At 35.4% G+C, this 16,709-nt stretch overlaps 1 protein-coding gene across 2 annotated transcripts in view; it reads right to left on the bottom strand.

Annotated features, from left to right (window-relative positions):
• Positions 1-950: 950 nt before the first annotated feature.
• LOC102914399 (solute carrier family 7 member 12-like) overlaps positions 951-16,709 on the bottom strand; it is a 38,833-nt gene continuing 23,074 nt past the window's right edge. For both annotated transcript variants that reach the window (XM_015988213.3, XM_076563815.1), the window contains 3 exons: positions 13,466-13,597; positions 12,218-12,579; positions 951-2,618 (listed from right to left, as the gene is read on the bottom strand). In XM_015988213.3, the coding sequence (XP_015843699.3) occupies positions 2,373-2,618; positions 12,218-12,579; positions 13,466-13,597 (740 nt within the window). In that variant the 3' untranslated portion in view covers positions 951-2,372. The remainder of the gene's footprint in view (positions 2,619-12,217; positions 12,580-13,465; positions 13,598-16,709) is intronic.

The raw sequence follows: 16,709 nt of genomic DNA, 5'->3' as shown, positions 1-16,709 counted from the left end.
TGGTCAAGCTATCCTCTAATGCAGCTCTGCTGGGTAGTGCAAGCTCATCTCTCACTAGGAAACCTTTATGCACCTCCACAAATAACAAAAAAAATATATTTCAACTAAAAAGAGGCTAATCCCACATCAATTCACATAAGAATTCTGCCATATTTTCAAAGATTTACAAACAATACATCTTCAACTCTCAAAGAGAAATAGCAAGGAAGGATCACTCCCAAAGGATCACTTTATTGCATAAAGCCAATATGACAAGTACCCAAATAAGGTAAAATATTAACAACAACAACAATAATACAAAAAGGAACAACAATCCCAAAACTATAGACCAGTATCATCAATAACATGGATGCACATTTTCTCTCAATTTGCAATCTAGATCAAAAAGAAAAGAGATAGCTCACAACCATCTGTCTTTCCATGGTTAGTTAACATGGAAGTATGATGCTTCCCAGCTTCTCTGGGATTACTTGTTAGAAGAACAAAAACCCATCTTTATGAAAACAAACAACAAATTCTGGTACTGATGTAGGTGAAGAAGAAATACACCGCTGATAGGACTATAAATTTATGTGACCATTATAGAAATCATTATGGAACTTTCACAAAGCCTAGAAGAACCATGTGTTCTGTGTTTGTAACTCCTGGTTATAGACCCAAAGAATCTAAGCCCACATACTACACACATATATGCATATACATGTTTATTACTACACTCTCAAAAACGTCAAATATGGAATTAATCTGACATCCACAAAAGGCAAATGGATAAAGAAAATGTAGTAGATATACACATTATAATTTTATTCAGTTTTAAAAACGTTTCAAATCATGACAGTTTAGATAAAATTCATGAAACTTGGTGTCAATATATTAAGTGACAAAAAGCTGACCAACACAGAAAAATATGATATTTTATATCACATATAAGACCTAGATTATATATATATATATATATATATATATGTGTGTGTGTGTGTGTGTGTGTGTGTGTGTGTGTGTGTGTATGGTGTATGTAGGACACTGAAGAAGAAAGAAAATCATGAGAGTGATTAAAGAGGTCTAATATAAGGTGAAAGGGAAAACAGTGGGTAATAAAATGTAACTGTCATGAAGACAGATGTGAGAATTTCTTAGTAGGAAGGTAGAAACTTGAAAGAAGGAGGGATAGGAGAGATGGGGGCATGGAGGAGACAATAAGAAAATTATAAAGAAATATACACGTAGATATAACAAAAAATCTCAAAATATTGCTATTAGAAAGAAAACAGGACATACTGGTGTAATATATATTTGTAAAATTTTAAATTATTTAAAATTTATGGAATGTTATAATTTGATGAATAATGGTATTTAATGTTATAATCAGGGCAGTCAGCATTTCCATCTGAAACATTTTTTAAATTTTTTGATTAATGAATCAATGACTGTATTTATGGGTTACAGAGTTATGTCAAATGTGTGTGTGTGTGTGTGTGTGTGTGTGTGTGTGTGTGTGTCCTGATCAAAGTAGAGAAATTCACATTTCTTTCTCATATGTTTTATATGTTAACTTACAGAAAGTTTACTTTACACATTAAACATATTGCATAGGACAGAAACCCAGTTTTCTTTCCTTGTAATGAATTTACAAGATGCTGTGTCATCTCATTCAATGTTGTATGTTGCCATATTCCCATCACTTCTCTAAATGTGCCTATGTAATGCCTAGCAAATTACAATAGGGCATAAATGATTACTTTCTAAAATACCCAGTAAAACCTTAGTCATTCAAAATTCTGGGGATCTCCAACCTTTTAAATTTAGCTATATAGATTGGATTGGGTAATACTTTCTGAAGCGTCAATAAGGACATATTTTTGGCTGTAAGGTTGCGTGGTCTCTGTCACCATTGTTGAAGAATGTCAATGTACAGAGAGAGCAGCAGAGAGGAATCACTGAATGTGGCTCTTTGGTTATAGTACACTGATTCCTTTCCTTAGACAGCACTTTACACAAATTTTCCCTCTTAGTGAAAATATGATAAATATGACTAAAGACAAATCTAATTATAAATGCTATGATTTGTTGTGTGTGTGCAAAGTACACTTGCCAACATGCTGAAATGCTGTGAACACTTATATATCACTTAGTGATACAAGAAATTTCCATATTCTTTTAGTTATTGTGTATTTAGAAACTTTAATGTTATTTCTACTCATTATTCACAGAATAAAGATGTTTAGAAGGTGAAATTGAAATTGTGTAATATTGTTTGGGGTGGACATGATATAAGAAAGGATTGTGTTTAACAACATATACATCTAAAAATAAAATTGTAATAAAATTAGGTTATGCTTAGTTTCAAATAGACTTCTCCTTCCATCAGGATTTTAGGAAGGAATTAATTTATCTTGGTCCTCAGATGGCGAGACATTGAAAAGCAATTGCCAGTAACAAGTGATTGTGTCAAAACAAACAGCATGTCCATTAAAGTGAGCTTGAAGCCAGTAACACAGAAATCCACAGAAAAGAAAAACAACCTGATAGACATGTTCGATATTAGGAGATTGAATCACTGGCAGGAAAATGAGAAAAACTGATGAAGCTATAGATCCAAATATAAGTGGAAGCCACACCTGAAAGGAGAAAAAAATTAAGCTTATTGATGGCATGCTAAGTTCCTATGACAAAAGAACATTATATTTGTTACATAACCAATAGGAAGTGAGTGCATACATATCTTCAAAAGTTTTAGAGTGTATAGTCTTGGTATTAGCTAGTCAAAAATTAATTTATTGCATATCATATATCATAAAAATATGTCGTGAATTTTGTTGTACCCTAATAAAATTTGCCTGAAGATCAGAGAACAGAACAAGCTACTAGATTAAACATAGAGGCCAGGCAATGGAAGCATACACCTTTAATCCTAGCACTTGGGAGGCAGAGATACATCTGGATCTCTGTGAGTTCAAAGCCCCCCTAGTCTACATGAGATTGATTCAGTCTAGGAGAGAAACAGAGCCAGGCAGTGGTGGTACACACCTTTAGTCCCAGCACTTGAGATATCATCCTTTGCTATCAGTACTTGGGAGGCACACAGCTTTTTATCCCAGCACTAGTGAGGTTGAGATAGGAAGTGATATGGCTGGGCAGAGAAAGGTATTTAATTCATGAGGAGGCAGGAACATGGCTACAGACCTTTTGTCTAGAGAGGTTTTTTGGCTCAAGACTCAGAGGCATTCAAACAAAGGATTTGTGGAGCTGACAGGTGAGATATGGCAATGGCTTGTTCCTTTGTCTCTCCATCTTTCTGTATTCACCCCAATATCTGGCTCTGAGTTACTCATCAAAAGACCAATTAGAAGTCATGCAACAAAAATGTTATTGTGAACTTACATATTTACATACAGTGTACTTGAATTACTACTTTATTCATCCCGCTGAGTCATTCTTCACTAAAGCCAGCTCTTTATTTTCAAACAATAGAGGAAAGGGTTCCCTTGTAGATTGCCAAAAATTGAAATAGCAGCATCATTCTACTATTCGTCCTTCCAATGATCTTTTATCTGAATTAGGAAAACTACTACATATTTACTCATAGGCAAACTTCCCCCTTCCTTATTATCTTACTTTTTTTTATTAATTTTTTAGTTGGCATACTGTAGTGATATATTTATATGTGTAATGAGTGTTTTTTTCTGAAAATTTTATAGCCACAAATAAATCAGTTATGTTCTTATTCATCCTTTCATTCCTTTTTCCTTCTTGCTTATCTCCTTTTTTCCATAAAATTATTTCCACTTTGGCTTCAAAATAAATGTCTGATTATCTCTTCTTGTTCTCATTAATCTCTGTCTTTTGAACAAAAGGACATCAAGGGGACACAAATTGGAAAGGAAGAAGTCAAAGTTTCATTTTTGCAGACGATATAATAGTATACATTATTGACCCCAAACATTCGACCAGAGACCTCCTACAGCTGATAAACTGCTTCAGTAAGGTGGCAGGATACAAGATTAACTCAAAAAGCCAGTAGCCCTCCTATATACAAATGATAAATGGGCTGAGAAAAAAATCAGGGAAACATGACCTTTTACAATAGCCACAAATAATATAAAATAGAGTTGGGGAAACTCTATCCAAGCAAGTGAAAGTCCTGTATGATAAGGACTTGAAGTCTCTGAAGAAAGAAATTGAAGAAGATATCAGAAAAAGGAAAGATTTGCCATGCTCATGGATAGATAGAATTAACATAGTAAAAATGGCAATCTTGCCAAAAGCAATCTACAGATTCAATGCAATCCCCATCAAAATACCAACACAATTCTTCACAGACCTGGAAAGAACAATACTCAACTTCATATGGAAAAACAAAAAAGCTAGGATAGCTCAAAGAATCCTGTATAATAAAGCAACCTCTGTAGGCATTATGATCCCTGACTTCAAGCTCTACACTAGAGCTATAATAATAAAAACAGCTTGGTACTGGCATAAAACCAACACGTGGACCAATGGAATTGAATTGAAGACCGTGACATTAATCCACATACTTGTGAACATATGATGTTCAACAAAAAAGCCAAAACTGTACCATGGAAAAAAGAAAGCATATTCAACAAATGGTGCTGGCATAACTGGATGTCAACATGCAGAAGATTTCAAATAGATCCATATCTGTCACCATGCAGAAAACTCAAGTCCAAGTGACACAAAGACCTCAACATAAATCTAGTTACACTGAACTTGACAGAAGGGAAAGCAGGAAGTACTCTTGAATGCATCAGCACAGGAGATCACTTCCTAAATATAAGACCAGTAGCACCAACAGTGAGAGCAACAATTAATAAATGAGACCTCCTGAAACTTAAAAGCTTTTGTAGAGCAAAGGACACCATCTATAAGACAAAACAGCAGCCTACAGAATGGGAAAATATCTTCACCAACCCCACATCTGACAAGGGCTGATCTCCAAAATATATAAAGAACTCAAAAAGCTAGACTTCAAAATATTGAAAAATTTAATTAAAAATTGGGCTACAGAGCTTAACAGAGAATTCTCAACAGAAGAATCTCAAATGGCTGAAAGGCATTTAAGGAATTGCTCAACCTCCTTAGTCATCAGGGAAATGTAAATATAAACAACTCTGAGATAACATCTTACCCCTGTCAGAATGGCTCAGATCAAAAACACTGAAGACAGCTTATGTTGGAGAGGATGTGGAGCAAGGAGAACACTCCTCCACTGATGGTGGGAGTGCAAACTTGTACAGTCACTTTGGAAATCAGTATGGCAGTTTCTCAGAAAATTGAGAATAAGTCTTCCTCAAGACCCAGCAATACCACTCTTAGGCTTATACCCTAGGTATCTTCAATCTTACCATAAGGACACATGTTCATCTATATTCACATCAGCATTATTTGCAATAGTCAGAACCTGGAAACAACCTAGATGCCCCTCAACTGCAAATTTGATAAAGAAATTGTGATATATATATATATATATATATATATATATATATATATATATATATATATATATATACACAATGGAGTACTACTCAGCAGAGAAAAACAATGACATCATGAGGTTTGCAGGCAAATGGATGGAACTAGAAAATATCATCCTGAGTGAGGTAACCCAGACTCAGAAGGACAAAACATGGTATGTACTCACTCATAAGTGGATATTAGATGTGAGGGAAGGGAAGGGATGGCCAGACTCCAACTCACAGCTCCAGAAAGGCTAGCTAGCAGGGTAAAACTCTAGGAAGGACACATGGATGGCCCATCTAATAAGAAGTGGAGGAGTTCTACATGAGTGGACTGGGAGTGAAGGGGTGGCAGAGGCCAAGGTGTGGGGCATGAAAACATAGGGAAATGGGAGGGTGGACCTGGAGCAGGGACATAGTGGGAGGGGAGGGAGGGAGATGCCATGATAGAGGAGGACATCATGGGAATAGGAAGAGGCAGGGTGCTGGGGATGCTCTCAGGTATCCACAAGGATGCCCCCACCTTGGAATGCTGGTAGTGGTCCAGAGGGTGCTTGGACTGGTCTACTCTGGTGACCAGTCTAGTGAATAACCTAGTTGTCATCATAGAGCCTTTGTCTAGTGACTGATGGAGGCAGATGCAGAGATCCAAGCGACAGGCTGAATCCAATGGATGAGAGAGAGGAGGGATTCTCGGGGTGGGGGACTTTGAGATCATGATGGGAAGATGTGTAGAGATGACCAGCCACACTAGTGGAAGCCTATGAACTGTTGACTAGTGGCTGTCGAGCCCCCTTGGGACTGGACTATGCCCTCTGGATAAGGAAGACAGTTGCTTGGTTCGAACTGTTTGGGGAGCACCCAGGCAGGGGGATCGGGATCTGTCCCTGGTACATGGGCAGGCTTTTTGGAGCTCATTGCCTGTGGTCTGATGCCTTTTGCAGCATTGGTGGAGTGGGGAGGGGAGTGGACCTGCCTAGGCTTAGTATGCCAGACTCTGCTGACTCCCCATGGGAGACCTTGATTTGGGGGATGTGGGGATGTGGGGTGGCTAGGTAGGGAGGCCTTGAAGGTAGGAGGAGGTAGGAGGGGTATCTGTGGGTGGTATGTAGAGTGAGTAGAAATTTTCTTAATAAGGAAAAATCAAAAGAAAAAATAAAAGAAATTCACGGAGACTCTTAGATTAGTGATACCTAAATAAAAATATCTGTCAAAGTGTCATAAGCCGGGAGTGAGGGCTACAGATTGCCCCACATAGGAATTGTCTTTAATGCTAGAATTGTAAGAAATGCACTAAATGGAGATGAGATATACTCTAATTGTAGACTGTGTTGTTTCATTAAAAAAAAAGAAGAATCAGTTTTGATCTAGCACGTGCCTTGATGTATCTTGTTGCTTTATTCCAATCAAATTTGAAAAAAATTTCAATTATTGTCTCATTATTAATGAAATATGTATTAATTATTCACAGAAATTAAGTGACGTGTACTGTTTTGAAAAAAACTTTCTTTAGGGTTCATCATTCCTTTTGATCCCATTTCTATGTTTATTTTCAATATGTGCATGTGTACAAATACATATTTTAACAAAATAAATGTGGTTTCTGACCTTAAGTGTAGTTATGTGTAATATTATATTTATTGATTTAATATGTTCAATTATCTTTTTATTTCTTTAACTAAGCCAAAATTTCCTATTGTATCTGATTCTCCTTACGTGGTCTCTAATTCATATTGGAAACACTTTATTAAGAATTATTGTGTATGTATTTCTCAGAAAAATATTTTGTAGCTTTCCATATTTTTATAAATCCATAATGGTCTTATACATATCAAGATTTTGTAAGAATGGATCTAATGATTTCCCCTACAATTCTTGTTTTCTTCTCACTTTTCTTCTCATATATAAAAGAACAGTAATTTTACATGATATTTGAAATGGTAATAGAGCAAGCCTTCCATTACCAAATACCTACTTTTCATGCTGTAGGTCTTTTACCAGGGATTGGTCCTAGAACGTACTAGGGAACTTGATTCTTTTTATCTTCAATTTTCTGTGTCAATACCATCTCAATTCCTTTTTCTGTTTGCTTTTTCCAGAACTATGTTTTTTTTTTTTTTTTTTTTTTTTCCGAGACAGGGTTTCTCTATGTAGCTTTGCGCCTGTCCTGGAACTCACTTGGTAGCCCAGGCTGGCCTCGAGCTCACAGAGATCCGCCTGGCTCTGCCTCCGAGCGCTGGGATTAAAGGCGTGTGCCACCACCGCCCGGCTTCAGAACTATGTTTCTAAGTCTAGTTTTTTGTCATTTTGGAAATGGTTCTGCTAAATGTATTATAACATCAAATGAACATAATTAGATTCTGTGTCTTTTCAGATTGTTAATCAGTTTTATACAACATGCCATTATATAGAAGACTCAGTGTTTTCTTCACTAGGAGTGTTTTCTATGTGTCCATTTTATAATATCTGATAACAAATAGGTCCTTAAATATAGGTCTGAACATTGCTCTATTTAACATCTGCTGTGCTGATTCTTTGCACTATGCTACACAAATACCCAGGCTTTCAGTGATTTCACAATTTCAGATTAATAATGTTTCTATTTTGGACATACATCACACTGAAATACTCCTTGCTGTTGAGTACACTATAAAGATTTTTCAATAGAACTATATTAACTATAGGCAGATCAACCAAACTAAGGATGCTTGGAGGAAGAAGAATGGATTCAGTAGAGTCATCAAAAGATGGATAGAAGTTAAGATGACCATGATGCCATACTAAGAAAAATACCAAGCCACATGGCAAAACATAAATAAGAAATATGAGTTAATTTAGTTAAAGTGTTAACTATCAACAAGCCTGAGCTATTGACTGAATATGTATTATTTATATTAAGTCTCAGAGTTGGTTATTTGGGACCAGACAGTCAGGACAGAAACATTACATCTACAAATAGCACCCAAAATGGGGCATAGATCTACATAAGAACTAAAACGCTTACAGGGGTTCTAGACACAGAAATGGAGCCAAGCGCTGTTCCTAGTCTCATGTCTCTCATGCCAGCCACAGCACAGAGATGCATCTCCTTAAAGCTGCCAGCTCACCATGAACTACACTGCAAGGTGGGATCCTGCAGTCTCTCACCCTTGCCATGAGCTAAGCTCTGGGGCAGGTTACTTCAGCCAGTCTCTCACACTAGCTGCAGTATAGAAAATTCTCTCCTAAGACTCGCCCCCAAACACCATGTGCTACTGCCTTGTGCTAAACTGGAAAATCCTGGGAACTAAGAGCGATTTAAGATTTGTCTCATGTGAGAAAAAAATACAGATATGCAGTAAAGATAGATGCAGACCAAAAAATCCTATAAACAGGTTAGAGTGTGTTTAACAATATATGTAAGCTTTGAAGAAAAAGAAAAAGGGTTCAGAAAGTACTTTAAAAAGGAATAGAGTGCCGGGCGTTGGTGGCGCACGCCTTTAATCCCAGCACTCGGGAGGCAGAGCCAGGCGGATCTCTGTGAGTTCGAGGCCAGCCTGGGCTACCAAGTGAGCTCCAGGAAAGGCGCAAAGCTACACGGAGAAACCCTGTCTCGAAAAACCAAAAAAAAAAAAAAAAAAAAAAAAAAGGAATAGAGTAATAAAAACTAAAATATGCTACATTAAGAGGTGAATTACACAGAGAGTCTAGATTCTTTGGCTGACTTGTATACAATATACAGTGTATACTTGTAATAATGTAGATATGTATGTTACCTTTAAATTTTATGTATATTCAGAATAAGAGGATGAGACACCAATGAAAATGGATGGCCTAGGTTATCTAGGCATTTCAAAATTCCTCTGTTATAGTCTCCTCAAAAGTCTGCATCCAAAACATTTTAAGGCTGCTGGTTGAGTAGGTCCACCCTCACAGACCTTTGCAGACAAGACTTCATTATTATCCCATTTTGTCAAGATTCCCCAAAAGTACTAGTACCACCAAACAACATGAAGCAGTCTAAAATAAACAATGCCCACATTCCTAAAAGATTAGCTATAAATTTTTTTGGCATTTAAGGTGGATTGGTTACAAGTTGTTATTGGTCATAGTCAGGATAAAAGCTAGAAAAAGAATTAAATTCGAAGATCTCTTTCTGCATGAATAAAAGGGGTTATAATATAGAAATGGTGAGATAAAAGTTGGATTACTGAATCTACTTTAATCTACAAGAACAACTGTCAAACTTAAATGTTTAAATTAGTATAGATTTGGTTTATTGATAGAAATTAAAGTTATTTCTGTTATACTTTATATTTCTACTTTTGTTTGGAGTGTTATGTTTACACAGCTCATTTAAAAATGTAATTATAACAAAATAGAGATTAATAGTCATCTATAATAGTCTATAGTCACATTGGGTATGTTTTCAAAATCATATGGAGATATATTTTAGATAGACAGGTGGTCTTCAAATACAATAGAGGTCTTCAAATATGACATTTAAGATGTCTTAATAACAAAGATTGTTATGAAAATGATAAATGTATGCTCCCAAAAGTACCAACGTGCTTCGGAGTAGATGATGGGCATCAAAGAAACTCCATATAGAGTTTAGTTTCTTTGTAGTGAAAGTTATCCACTGGGCAAGAAGCTTCCCTGGCATGAACTGCTGACAGTATGTTGTCCATATTGGACAAGCCAGACACAAAGGAAAGTGATAGCCAATCTTTGCCAAGACAAAGCATGGCAGTTATTCAAAAATCCTGCTTCACAGTTCATCTGTGAGATGTTCTAGTCCTGCAGGTTAAAGATGGAATCTCCAACACTGCAGAGGAACCTTGGATGACTGTCCATTCAGGTGACTGTTTCTGTCATTTCTTTGTTTTGGAAGTTTTTGCTCTGCACTTCCTGTTTACTCAGATAATATTATATCCTTCTCAGGTCTCTGATGGAGTCGAAGTCTAGATAGTTATAGTTATACTTTTCCTTGCTACCAAATTCCCAAAAGAAATTTACGAGAGTAATAAAGTGTATAAGCCTTAAAGACATAAAAGGATAATTTTGATAATCCTGGAAGGATAATGCAAGTTAGGATATAAAGTGATTTAGGTAAAATCTCTGGACTCACCAACATAGGATAGATAATGAAGTATTTTCTTTAATTTTTCCAAATACAAATAGACTGGATAGTGTAAATATAATTCTTAATAACTGTTTTGTTGTATATAATTATACTGTTAAAATTAAAACTTTTTAATTAGACAAAAAGGAAATTTTGTGGGATAATCCTCTTGTAAACTGGAAAGATTTGTCACTTGAATTTGCTTAATAAACACTGATTGGCCAGTTGCCAGCCAGGAAATATAGGTGGAGTGACCAAACTAAAGATGCTGGGATGAAGAGGGGTAGAGTCAGGAGTGTCACAAAGAGATTCAGAGAAGGAAGATGTGCATGCCATACTAAGAAAAGGTACCAAGCCATGTGCCAAAGCATAAATAAGAAATATGGATTAATTTAAGTGTAAGAATTATCTAGCAAAAAGCCTGAACTGTTGGCTGAGCATTTATCATTTATATTAAGTAACAGAATTGGTTATTTGGGAGCAGGTGGTGGAAGAGCAAGACTCCACCTACAACTCTTATTTGCCATGTACTGTGATCAATGTTCAGGAAAGATAATGAAAGTTAATAAACAGGAATCTGAGAGGCATTGTGTAAGTGCATAACTGATAATTGATATGTTCATCAGATTTTTTGTTGCTAAAATGATATCTGATATGACTCTAATAAAGTCTATATGAGACTCATGTCCACTAGAATGTGCTCAACAAATGACATTTATACATTATTTTTGACTAATGATGATTTCTTTTTATGCTCCCTGAATAAAGCAAGGTTTAAAAATATATTTATCCCAATTTCTCTTACTTATCCACATGATTATTTGAAATATAGCAGGGATACTACAATGTATCCAATGTATCATTCACTTTTGTTCATGTAGGATGTACTTGAAGAGGAAGCAATTATAAGAGAGAAGATTATGGAATATGGTACAGTATGACACTTCTCAAAATATGGTCAGTATTCAACTATTTATAAGAATCCCAAGATGAATTATATAGGAGTACATAGGAGAAAATTTGTTATTGTGGAACTTATTAACAATACTCATGTACTTATTATGGTCACTGTCATAAAATACAGAATTTTTTTAAATCATTTTGCATAATCTCTGCAAACATGATACAGCTTAAATTTTGATGAAATTCATAGGAATATTGAGAAGGAAAGCAAAGATGATGTGACACCCCTGGATTTATGTTATATAAATGTGTGACTTACATATTATAGAGATAATATGAATGAAAATTGTCCATGATAAGTCTTTGCTAAAAATCATAAATTAAATAAAATATCAGATAAGGAAATAAGCAAAAAGAGGATGCTTCTTCTACTTTGTGAAATTATTATGTGAGCTTGTTCATTTGAGCATGGGGACTATAGTTTTCTCTTGAGTATTATTATTTGCTTCCTGGAAGATAACGATGATATCTTTCTTGCAGTGTATCAGCTATCTGCTTTCACACAATAAAAATGAAGCTTCAAATAGCACATATCACTAAAGCTTGGTTAGAAGACATAGAGCTACTACCTCATACAATGGGTTGAAAACTGGTTAGAAGAATCTCACAGTTACTGAGCAATTTTTAACAGCAAACAGGCTGTATATTCGATATTAGTATTTACATTTTGACTTACCTTATAAGGTCTTGTTAGATCAGGCTTCTGGTATCTTAGTTTAAGCAACCCTATCATATGCAGCAAATTTACACATGATGCTCCTAACGCCACATATTTCACTAGGTAGATTAAATCTGAAGCTATTATTGCAATAGAAGATAAAATGGTAATCAGGATGACTGCTACAACTGGAGAGTGATGATCATTAAGCATTGAGTAGATGACAGGTAATTGTCCATTTTGACTTGCACAGTAAAATATTCTTGATGCTGAAAGTATTCCAGAAGAACCGCTGGTCACCAGTGAAGTTGAGATCCCCAAAGAAAGTACCCATTGTGCAGAAGGGAAGACTCTGTCCATCCATGTGACAGCAATAGAATCTATGAAAATTCAAAATGCCAAAGTAAGACTATTTGTGCCCCTCTCTTTTTTTTTTTTAATCATAGTATTTAAAATCAATGCTGCCCAGGCCTGGAATTGAAATTTCCCCAGTAATCTCATCTGGAGGAAGGGAAAGTTTAAGCTCTGGTTCCAACCAGAATAAGCACTTGTCTCTGAAGAAAAGTTTTCATGTGTTTTTAACAATTTTACAGACTACATAGAGAAATCCCAGAAAGCAATGAATGAGTGATGATAGGGCCACACTTATTCCTAGTGACATTCTAATGGGTATATGTAGAAGAGCCAATCATGAAAATTAGTGCTCACATTTACAAATAACAAGCAATATCCTAGAAAAGAACAGAGTATTACAATGTGCAAAATATGGCTGAGAACTGATTGTGACTCGCTTTTTGATTCACTTCTGATGGATACAAATGACAGCCTTAATGAAAATCTTGGCAGAGGGTTTCACATATAAGAAAGTAAAGAGATGTTACCTATTTTAAACAGCCTCTTTCATTGTAAAGATAAATGTGTATTTTGAAGGATGAAGCATCTAAGCATAGTGTTTATTCTTTGTGTTCTTGTCCTGATTGTTCAGGTACCTTGACATTCTTTTTTACTCTTTTCCTACTCGTATGTCTTAGTCCTTTATTTTAGTTTTTCTTGGTACATGGCTTTCTGGATCTATCATTTAGTTGTTATCATATAATAGATAATTTAGGTTATTTTGTTTTCATTATATTCATTGAATATCCCAAAAATAAACATTATTTTTATAGCACTGTATGCATACTAAATACATTTAGGTATATAAAACCTTTGGTCTTTATTTCTTATCAGAGACAGGCATCTATCCAATTTAATTTTACTTCATCATACCTGAAGAGATGATTTCCTGTGGTGTCAGAACTGCCAAGTATGATATATTAGTCAGTAAGTACAACAGAGTCACAATGGACAGGCCAGATATTACAGATCTTGTAATTGTATCAGTAGGGCTTTTTATTTCTCCTAAGAAAAATAAATAAACAAATTTATTAGAAAATGACACATCAAACATATTAACTTGCCAATGCCCCATGTCATGGAGATGATCACATTAGGCCTCTGATAAAGCAATTCTTTCTGTCCCTAGAGATTATGTATTATCTTTCTTTCACTGAGATAGAAATATTGATGGTTTAGATATAAAATACAGATCTTCACATATTTAGTAAGCCTATTGAATGTAAAGTAGCACTTTTTTGTCTTTGTTTCCTGAACACAAGAATCTAGACATGTTAACTCTTTTTTTTTTTTTTTTTTTTGGTTTTTCGAGACAGGGTTTCTCTGTATAGCTTTGCGCCTTTCCTGGAACTCACTTGGTAGCCCAGGCTGGCCTCGAACTCACAGAGATCCGCCTGCCTCTGCCTCCCGAGTGCTGGGATTAAAGGCGTGCGCCACCACCGCCCGGCACATGTTAACTCTTTTAAGGTACATATTTTAGAGCAAAATGTCTCATGAGGCAATATGAAGGACACAATTTTGTTCATTTATAAATAGCAGTCTTATTGTGCAATAACATAACTCTGCAAACATTTTCTTATAGATGTATAGTGATGTTAATGAACTGTGGTCTACAATATCTATTTAAGTCAGTGCAGTGTTCCCAAATCAAAGGTTTTCATAGATGATGAGGGTCAATTAACATTAATGAGTGAGAAGTAGTCACGAAAGAAAATGTATAAGGAACCCTGTGTTGGATGGAGCATTACCACATACTTCTCATACTTCTGTTATCAAGTGAGGTAAAGTTTGAACTAAAATGGATGGTCTATTCCTGGCAGTGATGACAAGAAATGAGAGCTTTCTGAATCAATATGGAGAAGCTTGTGGTGCTGGAAAAGAATAATCACATCTATGACTTGACAGATATTCCAGTAGAGCAGTTGGTCAGTTTTCACACACAAGATGATTAACTGGTTTGCTATATTTTCTGGAATCTGGTGTTTAACTTTATGAAATAGGAGTTATCTCTGAGGACATTTTCAGCATTAAATAGGTTTCCCATGAAATGAAAGAAGTTCATCTTTAAGTGAAGACTCTAAACTCTTCTCATCAAATAGTTTAGAGAGTTGTAACAAGATTAACCCAGATAGTAAAAAGTCATATTATTACATAATGCAAGTAAGTGGAGCCCTAAAAATACTAGGAACATTAGTTCAGACATGGTTGTGATGATTTGGAATTACAAGAAAAAATGAATGCCACATATTAATAGATTTTAATCATGATCTGTTTGTCTTCCTTTCATCAAATACATTGCATAAAATTATGAGACAAATAATGAAAAAATGTTTACACTATGAAAAGGAAGAATTAAAGTTTATTAAATTTATACATCTTGAAAATTAATGTAAGATTCCCTACCTGGGAAGTTGCTGGCCAATCTGGCCTGGGAATCAGGTACACAATCTTCACTATTGTTCATTTCCCCCATTTTCAATCCCCTGTCTCATCTACAGGCATGTAGCAAACTGCTTAAATGAGCTTGTCCTTCCTCTCTGACTCCACTACGTGGAAATACCACCCAACCTGATGGTGGCCCCATCATTCCTTCTTCCTGTGAACATTTCCAGGCCCCAAATTCTAGGCAATCCCCATTCTTTGGGCCTGCTACAAATACCTAGAAACACGACCAAGCCAGGAACAACAGTGAGCAAACCAGGAAGGGAGTCAGAAGCACTCCTTCAGTCAATACACAGCTACCAACAGTTGCTAAGATCCTGAGAGTCCAAGAAAACTCAAGCATAGAAACACATGCTTAAGGAAGACAATACCAGATATCAACAAATACTATCATCATCATTTCAAAACCCAGAGGCCAAGATGCCAGCACAAAAATACAGCCATTGACAGCAAAGAAAATATTCCTGTACCAGAACCCAGAAGATGTCGTAGAGTAGCTCAATACAAATGCAATAGTGTTAAAGCACAAGACACAGACTTCAAATTAGGTATTATGAGTATGCTTAAAGATCACAAAAATTATATAAATGAATCCCTTCATAAGGCTGTGAAAACACAAGCAACCAGTGGAATGAAGTAATGAAAACAATTAAAGAAATAAAAATAGAGTAACTAAAGAAAATCCAAACAGAGGTGCAGCAGAAATGATTTTTTGAAAATGAAACATAAACCTCAGAGGTAAGCCTCACAACAAGGTACATGAAAAGTAATAGCGAATCTTAGTCATTGAAGATAATACAAGAGACATAGATGCCTCAGTAAAAAAAATTCAGAGACAAAACATCCAGGAAATCTGGAAAAATATGAGAAGACCAAATATATGAACAATAGGAAAAGAAAAAGCTTAGTTAAAAAACATTGAACATATTTTTTAATAAAATCACAGGAGAAATATCCCTAATATAAAGAAGGATGTGCCTATTAAAAGTACACAAAAAATACAGACACCAAACAAACTGGATCAGAAAAGGAATTCTTGAGGAAACATAGTGATCAAAACACTGATTTTACAGACCAAAGAAAGAATATTAAAAGCTGCAAGGGAAAAACAAGCATCATATAAAAGTATACTCACTAGAATACCACCTGATATTACAATGGAAACATTGAAAACCAGAAAGGTATAGACAGATATCCTACAACCTGTAGAAAATCAGAGATGCCAACCAAGATTACTATACTCAGCAAAAATTTCAATCACAAAAAAATGGAGAAAGATAACGTTGAATAATTAAACCAGATTTATCTATCTACAGTATCTTTCTACAAATATAGATCTAGAGATGGGACTAGAAGGAAAATTTCAATATTAAGAGGTTAACCACACCAAATAAAACACAAGGCATAAATAATCTCAAAAAATCAATTCAAAATTGGGCTGAAGTAGGGGGAATCCTCACACCACAAAACACAACAATGAGAATCAACAAATATTGCTCATTGATAATTCTCAATATCAATTGTCTTAATTCCCCCAAAGAAAGACACAGACTATCATATTAGATTAGGAGACAGGCTATATCTTTATTTTCTGTCCAAGAAATACACTTATTAAAGACAGAAGTCCACCTTAGAGTACAAGGATGAAAAAAGTCATTACAAGAAAAGGGATCAA

This window comes from Peromyscus maniculatus, chromosome 2, assembly GCF_049852395.1.
Source record: "Peromyscus maniculatus bairdii isolate BWxNUB_F1_BW_parent chromosome 2, HU_Pman_BW_mat_3.1, whole genome shotgun sequence".
Taxonomy (NCBI): domain Eukaryota; kingdom Metazoa; phylum Chordata; class Mammalia; order Rodentia; family Cricetidae; genus Peromyscus; species Peromyscus maniculatus.
The sequence above is the reverse complement of the archived record's forward strand: the minus strand, read 5'-3'. Positions and strand labels throughout refer to the sequence as shown.